This window comes from Palaemon carinicauda, chromosome 15, assembly GCF_036898095.1.
Source record: "Palaemon carinicauda isolate YSFRI2023 chromosome 15, ASM3689809v2, whole genome shotgun sequence".
Classification (NCBI taxonomy): Eukaryota; Metazoa; Arthropoda; class Malacostraca; order Decapoda; family Palaemonidae; genus Palaemon; species Palaemon carinicauda.
This window is the reverse complement of record NC_090739.1, coordinates 10479037-10494036: the sequence shown is the minus strand read 5'-3', so window position 1 is coordinate 10494036 and position 15000 is coordinate 10479037. Positions and strand designations below refer to the sequence as shown.

The 15000-nt window shown below is 33.9% G+C and overlaps 1 protein-coding gene across 1 annotated transcript in view; it reads left to right on the top strand.

Moving 5' to 3' along the window:
* Positions 1-15000, top strand: part of LOC137654233 (carbohydrate sulfotransferase 5-like) — a 27016-nt gene that overhangs the window by 11348 nt on the left and 668 nt on the right. Inside the window, exons 5-8 of the mRNA XM_068387868.1 lie at positions 1634-1753; positions 2466-2631; positions 10626-10786; positions 13198-13377. Of these exons, the coding sequence (XP_068243969.1) occupies positions 1634-1753; positions 2466-2631; positions 10626-10786; positions 13198-13377 (627 nt within the window). The remainder of the gene's footprint in view (positions 1-1633; positions 1754-2465; positions 2632-10625; positions 10787-13197; positions 13378-15000) is intronic.

The window sequence follows — 15000 nt, the reverse complement described above, 5'->3', positions numbered from 1 at the left end:
AGTTTTCAGATTTTTGATGAACATTATATCGTCATGAAATTTTATATGGGTTTTCTATGTTTAACCAAGACGTGAAATAACCCTAAAATAAATCAGAAATAAAATCTTCAACACAACATATCTCTCTCTCTCTCTCTCTCTCTCTCTCTCTCTCTCTCTCTCTCTCTCTCTCTCTCTCTCTCTCTCTCTCAATATGAGAAAAACAATGAGTACTAATTAACAGATATTAATCATAATAATACAAGAACCCCTCCCAATTAAAATATACAAAAAATCAACATTAGTAAATATTTCAAGCGAAGGAAATAATTTGCAGATGAAATAAAGTGCATACAAAATTTCACGTTTAATATCCAAATATTATATAGCTATTCAGATTACAACAAATTTGTCTAGAGCCAATTTGGTGAAGGAAATTGAAATAATATTTTACTCCAGTATTCAGAACAACATTCATTTATCAACGAAAGGAATAGTTGGAAAAGAGCAAGCGAAATGTTGTACGAATTTTAATGTCATTTAAACCCACAAGGGAATAGCTTAGCCTTAATACCTCAAAGACTACAGCAATTTCCGTAAAACAAGAACATAGGTTTTTGTGTGTATGTGTGTGTGTGTATGTGTGTGTGTGTGTGTGTGTGTGTGTGTGCTTTTCCTTTTTTAGCTTTGCAATCATCCTCCCTTTTCAGAGTAATTTCACTATTTCCTATCTCTGTTTATTTGTCAAATGTTTTATTCATTCGTTTATTCCAGACAGAATTATTTGTTATTTCTTCATAAGCAAGGAATAAATGTATGAATATACATTCTTCCGCTCTACCAATGTTTATTTAAACTGTCGATGATGTATGCATATATGCATAAACTTTTGTATTCTAATTTCATAATACATTTGTTGTTTCAGATTGCTTCTTCATAAGCATATGGAATAAATGTATGAATATTTATCTTTTCACTTTCCCAAATTTTTATTTAAATTGTTGATGATGTATGCATTTATTTATCCACGTTTATATTTCAATTCCATAAAATATTTATTTCCGATAGAATTATTTGCTATTTCAGATAGATTACTTAAAAGTATCGAATAAATGTATGAATTTATATTCTTTTGCTCTATCAGTTTTTATTTAAATTGTCAATGATGTATGCATGCATGTATAAACTTTTATCATCATCATCATCATAATCATCTCCTCCTAAGCCTATTGACACAAAGGGCCTCGTTTAGATTTGGCCAGTCATCTCTATATTGAGCTTTTAAATCAACACCTCTAAATTCATCATCATCTACTTCACTTTTCACAGTCCTCAGCCATATAGGCCTGGGTCTTCCAACTCTTCTAGTGCCTTGTGGAGCCCAGTTGAAAGTTTGCTCTATACTCAAATTTTTTAATGAGGCGCATTTGCACTGAATCGCAGCAGTGCCCTTTTAGCTCGGAAAAGTTTCCTGCTATCTGATTGGTTAGAATAATCTTGTCCAACCAATCAGCGATCAGGAAACTTTTCCGAGCTAAAAGGACACTCCTGCGAGTCTGTGTAAATCTGCCTCACTAAAAAGAATTGACTATAATATCTCTTGGGGAATAAAATATTTTGACTAATTTCATAAAACATTTCGTATTTCTGGAAGTGTACAAGACTCTGTGCCGAGACAAATGGAAGCCATGGCAACAGGTCTCTTATCAACGCTGCTAACTTGTAAATACGACGATAGAACACAGCCTTATCTGCATCATATTACATCGGGGAGGTGAGAATTAAAAACTTCAGCAAAGCTTCAGCATTGTTCTATTTAGAATTTAAAAGGTGCTTGAGTATTCTTCCACAACAGTGGAAAACAAACTATAGTCCATTTCTTTTACTGAGTCATATATTGCACCGACTCGCAACGGTGCCCCATTTAGCTCGGAAAAGTTTCCTGGTCGCTGATTGGTTAGAATTATCTTGTCCAACCAATCAGCGATCAGGAAACTTTTTTCGAGCTAAAAGGGCACCGCTGCGAGACGGTGCAAATATGACTCGCTAAAATAAATGGACTATAGTCTATGGTATAGATATTTGGTTATCTTGATGTAAAGGTTTTTAAGAGAGTAGTTGGTTATTATTAAGTTTATGATCAGGAACTGTTTCATATTGCAAAATTATTTCAAATCTATTCTAGTCATCTGTTTCTATTCCTATGGATCTAAGTACAACAAAGTAAATAATGTTGCTTGATGATTTTTTATGATATTAACAACAGTAAAAAAAAAATATTAAAATCATGCAAAAAAAAAAAGTATTCTGGCTAAGCAATACCCGAAGCTAATAAAATTGATCGATTTCCAGTACGTATTTTTCTCAACAGCAATTCAAACTAACAATTAATAAAAACAATTTAAAATCTAAAAGATTTACTGTCTTATAATGGGAAAGAGAATTAAAGAAAAAATCTAATAAAATTATATCTCACAATCTGACAGGAACCATTTCCTCTTGGGGAAAAATTTTCGGATGGCGAAGCTTTGCTCCAACGGTCGGGCGTTTTGCCTAGAGAGTAACATTGTCGCAACAGCCTGCGCGATGCATCCTTTCAATTTCGCAAAGACGGTGCGATTGAGACTTTCAGCTCTGAAACCATTGCTCCAGGTACGACACTATTTCCTCCTTTCAAAAATGACCTGATTTCCAGTGACACTGGAGCTGATTATTTCATAAGTTTTAACACTGGAGTTGACTATTTCATAATATCTAACAGTCTCTTTTAAATTGTACTCCAGGTAGGACACCGTTTCTTCCTTTCAGAAATGTGATTTCCAGTGACATTGGAGTTGATTATTTCATAAGATTTGAGTCTCTTAAATTGTACACCAGGTAGGACCATCGTTTCTTCCTTTTAGAAATGATGTGATTTGCAATAACACTGGAGTTGATTATTCCATAAGATTTAACAGTCTTAAATTGTACTCCAGGTAGGACACCGTTTCTTCCTTTCAGAAATGTGATTTCCAGTAACATTGGAGTTGATTATTTCATATAACTTGTCTCTTAAATTGTACACCAGGTAGGTCATCGTTTCTTCCCTTTAGAAATGATGTGAATTGCAATAACACTGGAGTTGATTATTTCATGAGATTTAACTGTCTCTTTTAAATTGTACTCCAGGTAGGACACCGTTTCTTCCTTTCAGAAATGACATTATTTCCAGTAACACTGGAGTTGATTATTCAATAAGCTTTAACAGTCTCTTAAATTGTACTCCAGGTAGGACACAGTTTCTTCCTTTTAGAAATGATGTGATTTGCAATAACACTGGATTTGATTGTTTCATAAGATTTAACAATCTCTTTTAAATTGTACTCCAGGTAGGAGACTGTTTCTTCTTTTCAGAAATGACGTTATTTCTAGTAACACTGGAGTTGATTATTCCATAAGATTTAACAGTCTCTTAAATTGTACTCCAGGTAGGACATCGTTTCTTCCTTTCAGAAATGACGTTATTTCCAGTGACACTGGAGTTGATTATTCCATAAGATTTAACAGTCTCTTAAATTGTACTCCAGGTAGGACACCGTTTCTTCCTTTCAGAAAAGACGTGATTTGAAGTGACACTGGAGTTGATTATTCCATAAGATTTAACAGTCTCTTAAATTGTACTCCAGGTAGGACACCGTTTCTTCCTTTCAGAAAAGACGTGATTTGAAGTGACACTGGAGTTGATTATTCCATAAGATTTAACAGTCTCTTAAATTGTACTCCAGGTAGGACACCGTTTCTTCCTTTCAGAAAAGACGTGATTTGAAGTGACACTGGAGTTGATTATTCCATAAGATTTAACAGTCTCTTAAATTGTACTCCAGGTAGGACACCGTTTCTTCCTTTCAGAAAAGACGTGATTTGAAGTGACACTGGAGTTGCTTATTCCATAAGATTTAACAGTCTCTTAAATTGTACTCCAGGTAGGACACCGTTTCTTCCTTTCAGAAAAGACGTGATTTGAAGTGACACTGGAGTTGATTATTCCATAAGATTTAACAGTCTCTTAAATTGTACTCCAGGTAGGACACTGTTTCTTCTTTTCAGAAATGATGTGATTTCTGGTAACACTGGAATTGATTATTCCATAAGATTTAACAGTCTCTTAAATTGTACTCCAGGTAGGACACCGTTTCTTCCTTTCAGAAAAATGACGTGATTTCCAGTATCACTGGAGTTGATTATTCCATAAGATTTAACAGTCTCTTAAATTGTACTCCAGGTAGGACACCGTTTCTTCCTTTCAGAAATGACGTGATTTCTGGTAACACTGGAATTGATTATTCCATAAGATTTAACAGTCTCTTAAATTGTACTCCAGGTAGGACACCGTTTCTTCCTTTCAGAAATGACGTTATTTCCAGTAACACTGGAGTTGATTATTTCATAAGATTCAACAGTCTCTTAAATTGTACTCCAGGTAGGACACCGTTTCTTCCTTTCAGAAATGACGTGATTTCTAGTAACACTGGAGTTGATTATTCCATAAGATTTAACAGTCTCTTTTAAATTGTACTCCAGGTAGGACACCGTTTCTTCCTTTCAGAAATGACGTTATTTCCAGTAACACTGGAGTTGATTATTTCATAAGATTCAACAGTCTCTTAAATTGTACTCCAGGTAGGACACCGTTTCTTCCTTTCAGAAATGACGTTATTTCCAGTATCACTGGAGTTGATTATTCCATAATATTTATCAGACTCTTTTAAATTGTACTCCAAGTAGGACATCGTTTCTTCCTTTCAGAAATGACGTGATTTCCAGTAACACGGGAGTTGATTATTTCATAATATTCAACAGTCTTTTTGTAAATTGTACTCCAAGCAGGACATCGTTTTTTCCTTTCAGAAATGACGTGATTTACAGTGACAATGGAGTTGATTATTTCATAATATTTAACAGACTCTTTTAAATTGTACTCCAGGTAGGACACCGTTTCTTCCTTTCTGGAATAAAGTGATTTCCAGTGACACTGTTAATTATTTCATAAGATTCAACAGTCACTTTTAACTGTGCTCCAGGTAGGACGCCGTTTCTTCCTGTCAGAAATGATGTGATTTCTAGGGACACTGGGGTTGATTATTTCATAAGATTTACCAGTCTCTTTTAAACTTTACTCTAGGTAGGACACTGTTTCTTACTTTCAGAAATGACGTGAGTTCCAGTAACACTGGATTTGATTATTTCATAACATTTAACAGTCTCTTAAATTGTACTACAGGTAGGACAGGACATCGTTTCTTCCTTTCAGAAAGGACGTTATTTCCAGTAACACTGGAGTTGATTATTCCATAAGATTCAACAGTCTCTTAAATTGTACTCCAGGTAGGACACTGTTTCTTCTTTTCAGAAATGACGTTATTTCTAGTAACACTGGAGTTGATTATTCCATAAGATTTAACAGTGTCTTAAATTGTACTCCAGGTAGGACATCGTTTCTTCCTTTCAGAAATGACGTTATTTCCAGTAACACTGGAGTTGATTATTCCATAAGATTTAACAGTCTCTTAAATTGTACTCCAGGTAGGACACTGTTTCTTCTTTTCAGAAATGACGTTATTTCTAGTAACACTGGAGTTGATTATTCCATAAGATTTAACAGTCTCTTTTAAATTGTACTCCAGGTAGGACACAGATTCTTCTTTCTAGGTAATTTCATGACGTGGTTTCTAGTGACAATGGAGTTGGTTATTTCACAAGATTTAATAGTATCTTAAATTGCAAGGATATTTTGCAATGTATTTCAACTTGCTGATCTATTAAGAAGAGTATTTCACACAATTTAACAGTTTCTTTTACAATGCAAGTGTATTTCGAAATGAATTTTAACTTGTTGATCTATTTGGAAGGACATACTTAGATTATTTTAATGCAACGCTCAGTATTTGAACCCGGACACATAAAATGGCTATTCGTATGTTATTTGTATGTTATTACATTGATTTTTAATTGCTTATCAATATACTTATCTAATTCACCATATTAAATGCTTATCAATCATTTGCTCTTATGGAGTCTAATTAAGGAAAATATGATAGCTGAACGAAACCCAAAATCAAATTGAATATTCAGATCTAGTAAAATACTTCTATGAGAAAACGCACCGGCAATTTACCTACCATTCTCAAGTATCAACTTAAGGGTCGGAAGGGTTACTTAACCTATACGAATGGGAGACAAGAGTAGTTAGAGAGGTTCATCTTTCCTTCGGAGTCTTCCCTTCAGAGTGTTCCCTTGGGAGTCTTCGCTTCAGAGTGTTCCCTTTAGTCTTTTCCTTTCAGTGTTCCCTTCGGAGTCTACCCTTCAGAGTGTTCACTCCGGTGTCTTCCCTTCAGAGTGTTCCCTTTGGAGTCTTCCCTTCAAAGTGTTCGCTTCGGCGTCCACCTTTCAGAGCGTTCCCTTCGGAGTCTTCCCTTTAGAGAGTTCCCTTTGGTGTCTACCCTTCAGAGTGTTCCCTTCGGTGTTTTCCTTTCAGATTGTTCCCTCCGTTGCCTTCCCTTCATAGTGTTCCCTCCGGTGCCTTCCCTTCAGAGTGTTCCCTTCGGAGTCTCCCTTTCAGAGCGTTCCCTTCAGGGTCTTCCCTTCAGTGTTCCCTTCTGTGTCTACCCTTCACAGTTTTCCCTTTGGTGTCTTCCCTTCGAAGTCTTCCCTTCATAGTGTTCCCTTTGGAGTCTTCCCTTCAGAGTCCTCCTTTCGGAGTGTTCCCTTCAGAGTGTTCTCTTCAGTCTTTTCCCTTCAGTGTTCGCTTCGGAGTCTACCCTTCAGTGTGTTGCTTCCGGTGTCTTCCTTTCACAGTGTTCCCTTTGGTGTCTTCCCTTCAGAGTGTTCCCTTCGAAGTCTTCCCTTCATAGTGTTCCCTTTGGAGTCTTCCCTTCAGAGTGTTCCCTTCGGAGTCTTCTCTTCAGAGTCCTCCTTTCGGAGTGTTCCCTTCAGAGTGTTCTCTTCAGTCTTTTCCCTTAAGTGTTCGCTTCGGAGTCTCATATTCAGTGTTCCCTTCGGAGTCTTCCCTTCAGAGGAAGCAAGGATTTATTTCCCATGTTCGAAGCAATTCTCCGCAAAAGCCATGGTCATAAGGATCCTTTGATGGCCAACTACACTCCCCTCCTCCTCCTCCTCCTCCTCCTCCTCTCCAGCTTCTTCCTCTTCCTCTTCCTATTCCTCCACTCTGAGATCGACCTCTAATCCCGTATCAAAGGAGACGTTCATCCCGTCGTTCGTGACGACAAGAAAACGTTATCGAAATTCACGTTCGGGAGACGTTCCCGACCATCGATTGGGAGAAGGGAAAAGTGAGTTATAATCCTGAGATTTGGAGAGAGAGAGAGAGAGAGAGAGAGAGAGAGAGAGAGAGAGAGAGAGAGAGAGAGAGAGAGAGAGAGAGAGAGAGAGAGGGGGGTTATGTTTCAACTATAGGTTGAAAGTGACATCCTGTTTTAACTACATTTAAAATAAAGTTTGAGAGAGAGAGAGAGAGAGAGAGAGAGAGAGAGAGAGAGAGAGAGAGAGAGAGAGAGAGATTAGTTATTTAACTAGACTGAAATAGAAAAGTATGAGAGAGAGAGAGAGAGAGAGAGAGAGAGAGAGAGAGAGAGAGAGAGAGAGATTCTGTTTTAACTAGCCTGAAATAGAAAAGTATGAGAGAGAGAGAGAGAGAGAGAGAGAGAGAGAGAGAGAGAGAGAGAGAGAGAGAGAGATATTTGAGGTAATATAAAATAACCGTGTGTAATTTCTGGACGAAGAAGGTTTTGATTAAAATATGAGCAATATAATTATTAACTTTAGTTGTAAATAAATGGAGACATCTGGATAGAACTTGGATAAAGTAGAGATCGGTATAATATTCAATTCAATATATAAAATACTTAACAATAATCAACTCAATTAATAAACTACTTAACAATAAAACTGAAGAGGTCAAAATAAAATAAGAAACTTTAACTTTTAATTAAAGTAGAAAAAAGAATAATTAACATACACTTTATCGTTTATAGTCACTTTACGATTCATTACTTCCTGTCTCAATTTCATACAGGAGAGAGAGAGAGAGAGAGAGAGAGAGAGAGAGAGAGAGAGAGAGAGAGAGAGAGAGAGAGAGAGAGAGAGAGAGAGCACAGCTTATCACAAACATCAAGCAGGCTGAAACAATTTGAACTAATACCTTATTTTTGCTCCTTTTATATAATAAGAAAAAAAAAATTTTTTTTTGCTTTCCGTTGAAGAAATTCCTTGACATAAAAAATATTCTTTTCAATCCCCTTTTATATAAGACTTGTGAGATGGAAACAAAGAGAAAAAATTAATGAGAGGAAAGGAAAGTGTGAAAATAAGAAAGAAAAATACCGTAACTGCTGAAATGATATAATTTTACAATTGAACAGAATTATTTTTTTTACCTGAATGCCGTGCTAGTTTAAAAATAAGTAGGTCAATCACTCCTATTTCAATTTCAGAGGAAGATTTGTATTTTGTCTAATGCATCCAATATCGCATTCAGTGTTCATAAAATGAGTAAACATCAGCACTGATTATTGGTAGTGTAATATAGAAAGGCAAAGTACACGCTTCAAAAAAAAAAAAAAAAAAAAAAAAAAAAAAAATTGTGATTTGAAGAATGTTCGTATAAACATTGGATTCTGTTTTTCACCATTAAAACAAAAGTTCTATCTATCGTCTTGTTTTCCCTATAAAAAGTTGAATGAAAAAGACGAATTTTCCTCATAATTCACAAGCAATGACATCCGGTTGAGAAGAATATATTCAGAGAAATATAAATGGAACGAACTTTTTTAGATGCCCACATGCATCATCTCCAAGTCCCTATGCAAAACCTAACAGCATCCTTCCTATAGGTAAAAATGATGCTATATACTGTACACTTAAAAAAACCGTAATTCCAATTTAAATTTCTCCGTAAAAATATATAAAACACAGGTGACCGTAATTTTTACCATACTTTGCTACGTCAATATATCCGTTTTTTTTTAACTGAAAATGCCTGAAAACATTTATTCAATAATTTCTACCGTTTTTAAGGTGAATTTTTAACAGTGTATACCCAGGTTCCTTGGTTACAAATGCAAATATCTCGGCTTCAATTTCCTTCTTTATTCAAAATGTAAGCACTTTTCCTCAACCATTTCTTCCCCCATGACTAAACTACCCCAAAAACTCTTTAATACACATATTAAAGATTTAAGGTTTAAAGGCCGCTCATGAATGGCAGAGGCAAGGGACAGTGACATTGCCCTATCAAGCAGGACAATTCCCTAGAGACTAACCATATTACATAAGTTCAGCACCCATCCACCTCAAAGGTTTAAAGGTCGTTCATGAATGCTAGAGGCAAGGGACAGTGACATTGCCCTATCAAGCAGGACAATTCCCCAGAGACTAACCATATAACATAAGATCAGCACCCAAACCACCAACCCACCCAAGCTAGGACCAAGGACGGCTCAGCAGATAGACCTATTGGCTCCCCAAAACCAGCAATCCTTACCTCACAGGGATGGCAAGGTTGCAACGACCAAAGGAACAAACGAGTTTGAGCGGGATTCGAACTCTAGTCTGGCAAACTCCAGGCAAAGGTGCTACCACCAAGCCCACACAACACTATGCTTTTAATTTCTAACCGCATTGTGGTTCATCTACGTTTCATACCTTTTATATCCTTTTAACTTCCTATACGCAAAAGGTTCCTCTATAATCCTTTCACATCTATCAACCTTTACGCCTGTGCGTATTCCACTTCCATTAAATTCTCCCTGCCCCACCATTTTAAAGTCTACGTTAATTCGCATGATATATATGTGTATATATATATATATATATATATATATATATATATATATATATATATATATGTGTGTGTGTGTGTGTGTGTGTATATATATAAATATATAAATATATATATATAAATATATAAATATATATATATATATATAAATATATATATGTATATATATCTATCTATCTATCTATCTATCTATCTATATATATATATATATATATATATATATATATATATATATATATATATATATATATATATATATATATATGCAAAGGTCACAAAAAATAATCCGAATAATAATAATAATAATAATAATAATAATAATAATAATAATAATAATAATAATTCCCATTTCAGGATATATCCTTGGGCATTGAGAGTAATCAATATTGTCCAAGAAATAATAATAATAATAATAATAATAATAATAATAATAATAATAATAATAATAATTCCATATCAGGATCCATCCTTGGACCTTGAGAGAAATCAATATTGTCCAAGAAATAATAATAATAATAATAATAATAATAATAATAATAATAATAATAATAATAATAATAATAATAATAATAATAATTCTCATTTCAGGATCCATCCTTGGACCTTGAGAGTAATCAATATTGTCCAAGAAATAATAATAATAATAATAATAATAATAATAATAATAATAATAATAATAATAATCCCCATTTCAGGATATATCCTTGGGCATTGAGAGTAATCAATATTGTCCAAGAAATAATAATAATAATAATAATAATAATAATAATAATAATAATAATAATAACAATAATAATAATTCCCATTTCAGGATCCATCCTTGGACCTTAGAGTAATCAATCTGGTCCGAGATCCTCGGGGAGTAATGAGTTCTCGGTCAAGAATGCCTTGGTGCAAAGGTCCTACTTGCAAAGATATCCCGGCCGTATGCCAGGCGGCGAATCAGGATGCTCAGTCTGCCAAAGAGTACAGGTAGGATACTAAATCCTCGCTTGATAATACCAGAAGCCTTTAATGAATATATTTTTACCTCCTTTAATGAATATATTTTTTACCTTATTATTATTATTATTATTATTATTATTATTATTTTGAGTATAAAAATTGAATAAATTGCAAAAGCTCCTGCTATTTTTAAATATACAAACGTATATAATCGTGGATTGTAATACCCAAGATCAACGGACATATGGCATGGTGTTTTTATTATTATTATTATTATTATTATTATTATTATTATTATTATTATTATTATTATTATTATTATTATTATTTCTATCATCATTATTATGTTCTAAGCTACAACCCTAGTTGGAAAAGCAGGATGCTATAGGCTCGATAGCTCCAACAGGGAAAATAGCCCAGTGAAGAAAGGAAATTAGGAAACTACAAGAGAAGTAATTAACAACAAAAATAAAATGTTTCAAGAACAGTAAAAATATGAAAATAAATAATTCATATATAAACTATAAAAACTTTAACAAAACAAGAAAGAGAGAAATTAGATAGAATAGCGTGCCCGAGTGTACCCTCAGGCAAGAGAACTCTAATCCAAGACAGTGGAAGATCATGGTACAGAGGCTACAGCACAGTCCAAGACCAGAGAACAATGGTTTGATATTGGAGTGTTCTTCACCTAGAAGTGGAGAATCAAAACTAATTCATATGCGTAAAGCAAAGGTTTTATCAAATGCATCTAAAGGATATATTTTCATCTGATTCTTTGTAGGTAGTAGGTTGGCCAGGGCACCAGCCACCCGTTGAGATACTACCGCTGGAGAGTTATGGGGTCTTTTGTCTGAACAGACAAGACTACATTGGATTCTTCTCTCTGACAATGGTTCTTTTTTCCATTGCCTACACACACACAGCGAATAGTCTGGCCTATTCTATACTTATTCTCTTCTGTCTTCTTACACCTGACAACACTGAGATTACCAAACAATTCTTCTTCATCCAAGGGGTTAACTACTACATTATAATTGTTCAGTGGCTACTTTCCTCTTCAAGGAGAAGGACACTCCAAAATCAAACCATTGTTCTCTAGTCTTGGGTAGAGCCATAGCCTCTGTAGCATGATCTTCTAGTATCATGGGTTAGAGTTCTCTTGCTTGAGGGTACACTCGGGCACGCTGTTCTGTCTTGTTTCTCTTCCTCTTGCTTTGTTGAAGTTTTCAGTTTATATAGGAGATACCTTAATGTTACTTTTCTTAAAAATTCTGTTTCCTTGTTTCCTTTCCTAACTGGCCTATTTTCCCTATTGGAGCCCCTGGGCTTAGGGCATCCTGCTTTTCCAATCAATTACTAATAATAATAATAATAATAATAATAATAATAATAATAATAATAATAATAATAATAATAATAATAATAATAATATTCATAGGAGAATCAACACTAATTTATATAGGAATAACAAAAATTAATAAAATGCATCAAATGAATATATTTTTACCTAATTCATTTAAGAGGTAAATCGACACTGATTCATATAGGAATAAAAATGTTTTTTTCAAATGCATCTAATAAATATATTTTTTACCTGATTCTATTCAAGAGGAGAATCATCAATAATTCGTAAAAGGTAATAGAAAAATTTTGCTTAGGTAAGCATATTTCGATTACCATCAATATAAATGAGTTGATATTGTTAACCCCACGCAGAATATATTAAAATTCCTGATGTACAGGCGATCGAAAGAAATTTCTATATAAAAAACAAAAGAAATTCCCATGCTCTAAGAAATAATAACAAAATTATACATTGCGATTCTGTTCAGTAATTCTGAAAAAAAGACAGACTGTAAAATGAAATATCCTAATTATTATTATTATTATTAATATTATTATTATTAATTGCTAAGTTACAAACCCAGTTGGGAAATCAGGATGCTTTAAGCCCAGGGGCTCCAACAGGGAAAATAGCCCAGTAATGAAACGAAACAAGGAAAAATAAAATATTCCAAGAACCGTAACAACACAAAATAAATATCTCCTATATAAACTATAAAAACTTTATTATTATTATTATTATTATTATTATTATTATTATTACTATTATTATTATTTTTATTATCATTATTATCATTATCAGTATCATTAGTATTAGCATTATCATTATTATTATTATTATTATTAAAATAATAATTATTATTATTATCATTATTATTATTATTATCATTATTATTATTATTATTATTATTATTATTATCATTAAAATTATTATTATTAATATCAAAATTATTATTATTATTATTATTAGTATTATTATTATTATTAGTATTATTATTATTATTATCATTATTATTATCATTAAAATTATTATTTCTATCATTAAGATTACTAAATTACGTTAAAGTCTCATTCATATTTTTCATTTTCAGAGCGAAATTTCCCAAAAATTTTCTCATCGTGCGCTACGAAGACCTGGCGCTCCATCCGTACAAAGTCACTCGAGAAATATTCGAGTTTTTGAACTTGCCTTTGGTTACTGATCTTGCAGTCTTCATTGAAGACCATACGAGCCAGCAAGCACAAAAAACGGAAAGTGGCGACAGTTATACGTGAGTTATTTTCTTTTACTGATTAATTAACTAATTTTTTCGATGAAGGAGGGGAGAGGAAGCTGGATAGATTAACAAAATTATTTACAGTCTTGATATTACTATTAATTACCTTATTTTTAATTTTTCCATGAAGGAGGGGTGAGAAGTCTGGATAGATTAACGAAATTATTTAGTCTTGCTATTACTGATTAATTAATTTATATGAAGGATGGGAGAGAAGGCTAGATAGATTAACGAAATTATTTAGATTGGCTATTACTGATTAATTAACTTATATGGAGGGGAGAGAAGGCTGGATAGATTAACGAAATCATTTACAGTCTGGCTATTACCGATTAATTAACTTATTTTTCCATGAAGGAGGGGTGAGAGTGCTGGATAGATTAATGAAATTATCTACTGTCTGGATATTACTGATTAATTACCTCATTTTTCCATGAAAGAGGGGTGAGAAGGTTGGATAGATTAACGGCATTATTTAATCTGGATATTACTAATTAATTACCTTGTTTTTCCATGGAGGGGAGAGAAGGCTGGATAGATTAACAAAATTAGTTAGTCTGGATATTACTGATTAATTACCTTATTTTTCGTTGAAGGAGTGGAGAGGAGGCTGGATAGATGAACGAAATTAGTTACAGTATGGATATTACTGATTAATTACCTTATTTTTCTATGAGGGAGGGGAGAGAAGGCTGTATAGAATAACGAAATTAATTGCAGTCTGGTTATTACTGATTAATTACCTTATTTTTCATTGAAGGAGGGGAGAGGAGGCTGGATAAATGAACGAAATTATTTACAGTATGGATATTACTGATTAATTACCTTATTTTTCCATGAGGGAGGGGAGAGAAGGCTGGACAGAATAACGAAATTAATTGCAGTCTGGTTATTACTGATTAATTACCTTAGTTTTCGTTGAAGGAGGGGAGAGGAGGCTGGATAGAAAAAAGAAATTAATTGAAGTGTGGTTATTACTAATTAATTATCTCTTTTTTTCAAAAGGAGGGGAGGGGGGAGGGGGAGGATGGATAGATTAGGCAAATCTTTTACAGACCGTGTGGATATAATCCGGGCCCAGTGGTTCAGTCACACTGGACATGTTCCAATCTAGAGTCAATGCAGATAAAAATTCTAAAATACCGTGTAGTATTGATTCTTACGATGGGAAAATCAAGACAAAATCAACAGTATATCTAGTCCTGCCTACAGGATAGTACAGTCTGGGGGGATCTGAATGCAAAGAATAGTCAGAATTATGAAACATCTTAAGTAACATGTATAAAATTATATGTATTAACTTTGGCAATTTATCAACTCAGCTATTCCGATCTTGGCTATGGATGGGGGTTTGGGGGTGCCTATAGGTATATCTCCTCAGTCATCAGCAGACATTGCCTGGCCATCCTTGGTCCTAGGGCGGGTGGAGAGGGGGCTTGGGCTATTGGTAGTTCAAAAGAACATATCAAGTCGCTTGATTATCAGTAATATTGGTCGTTAAATTTCTTAACATTCTTTTGCATATACAGCTGGACACAGGAATTCATGGTATACCTCGCTCTGAAGAAGTGCACCCATTTATACCCTTACTGCAAGACGAGTTCCTCTGTTTAACGG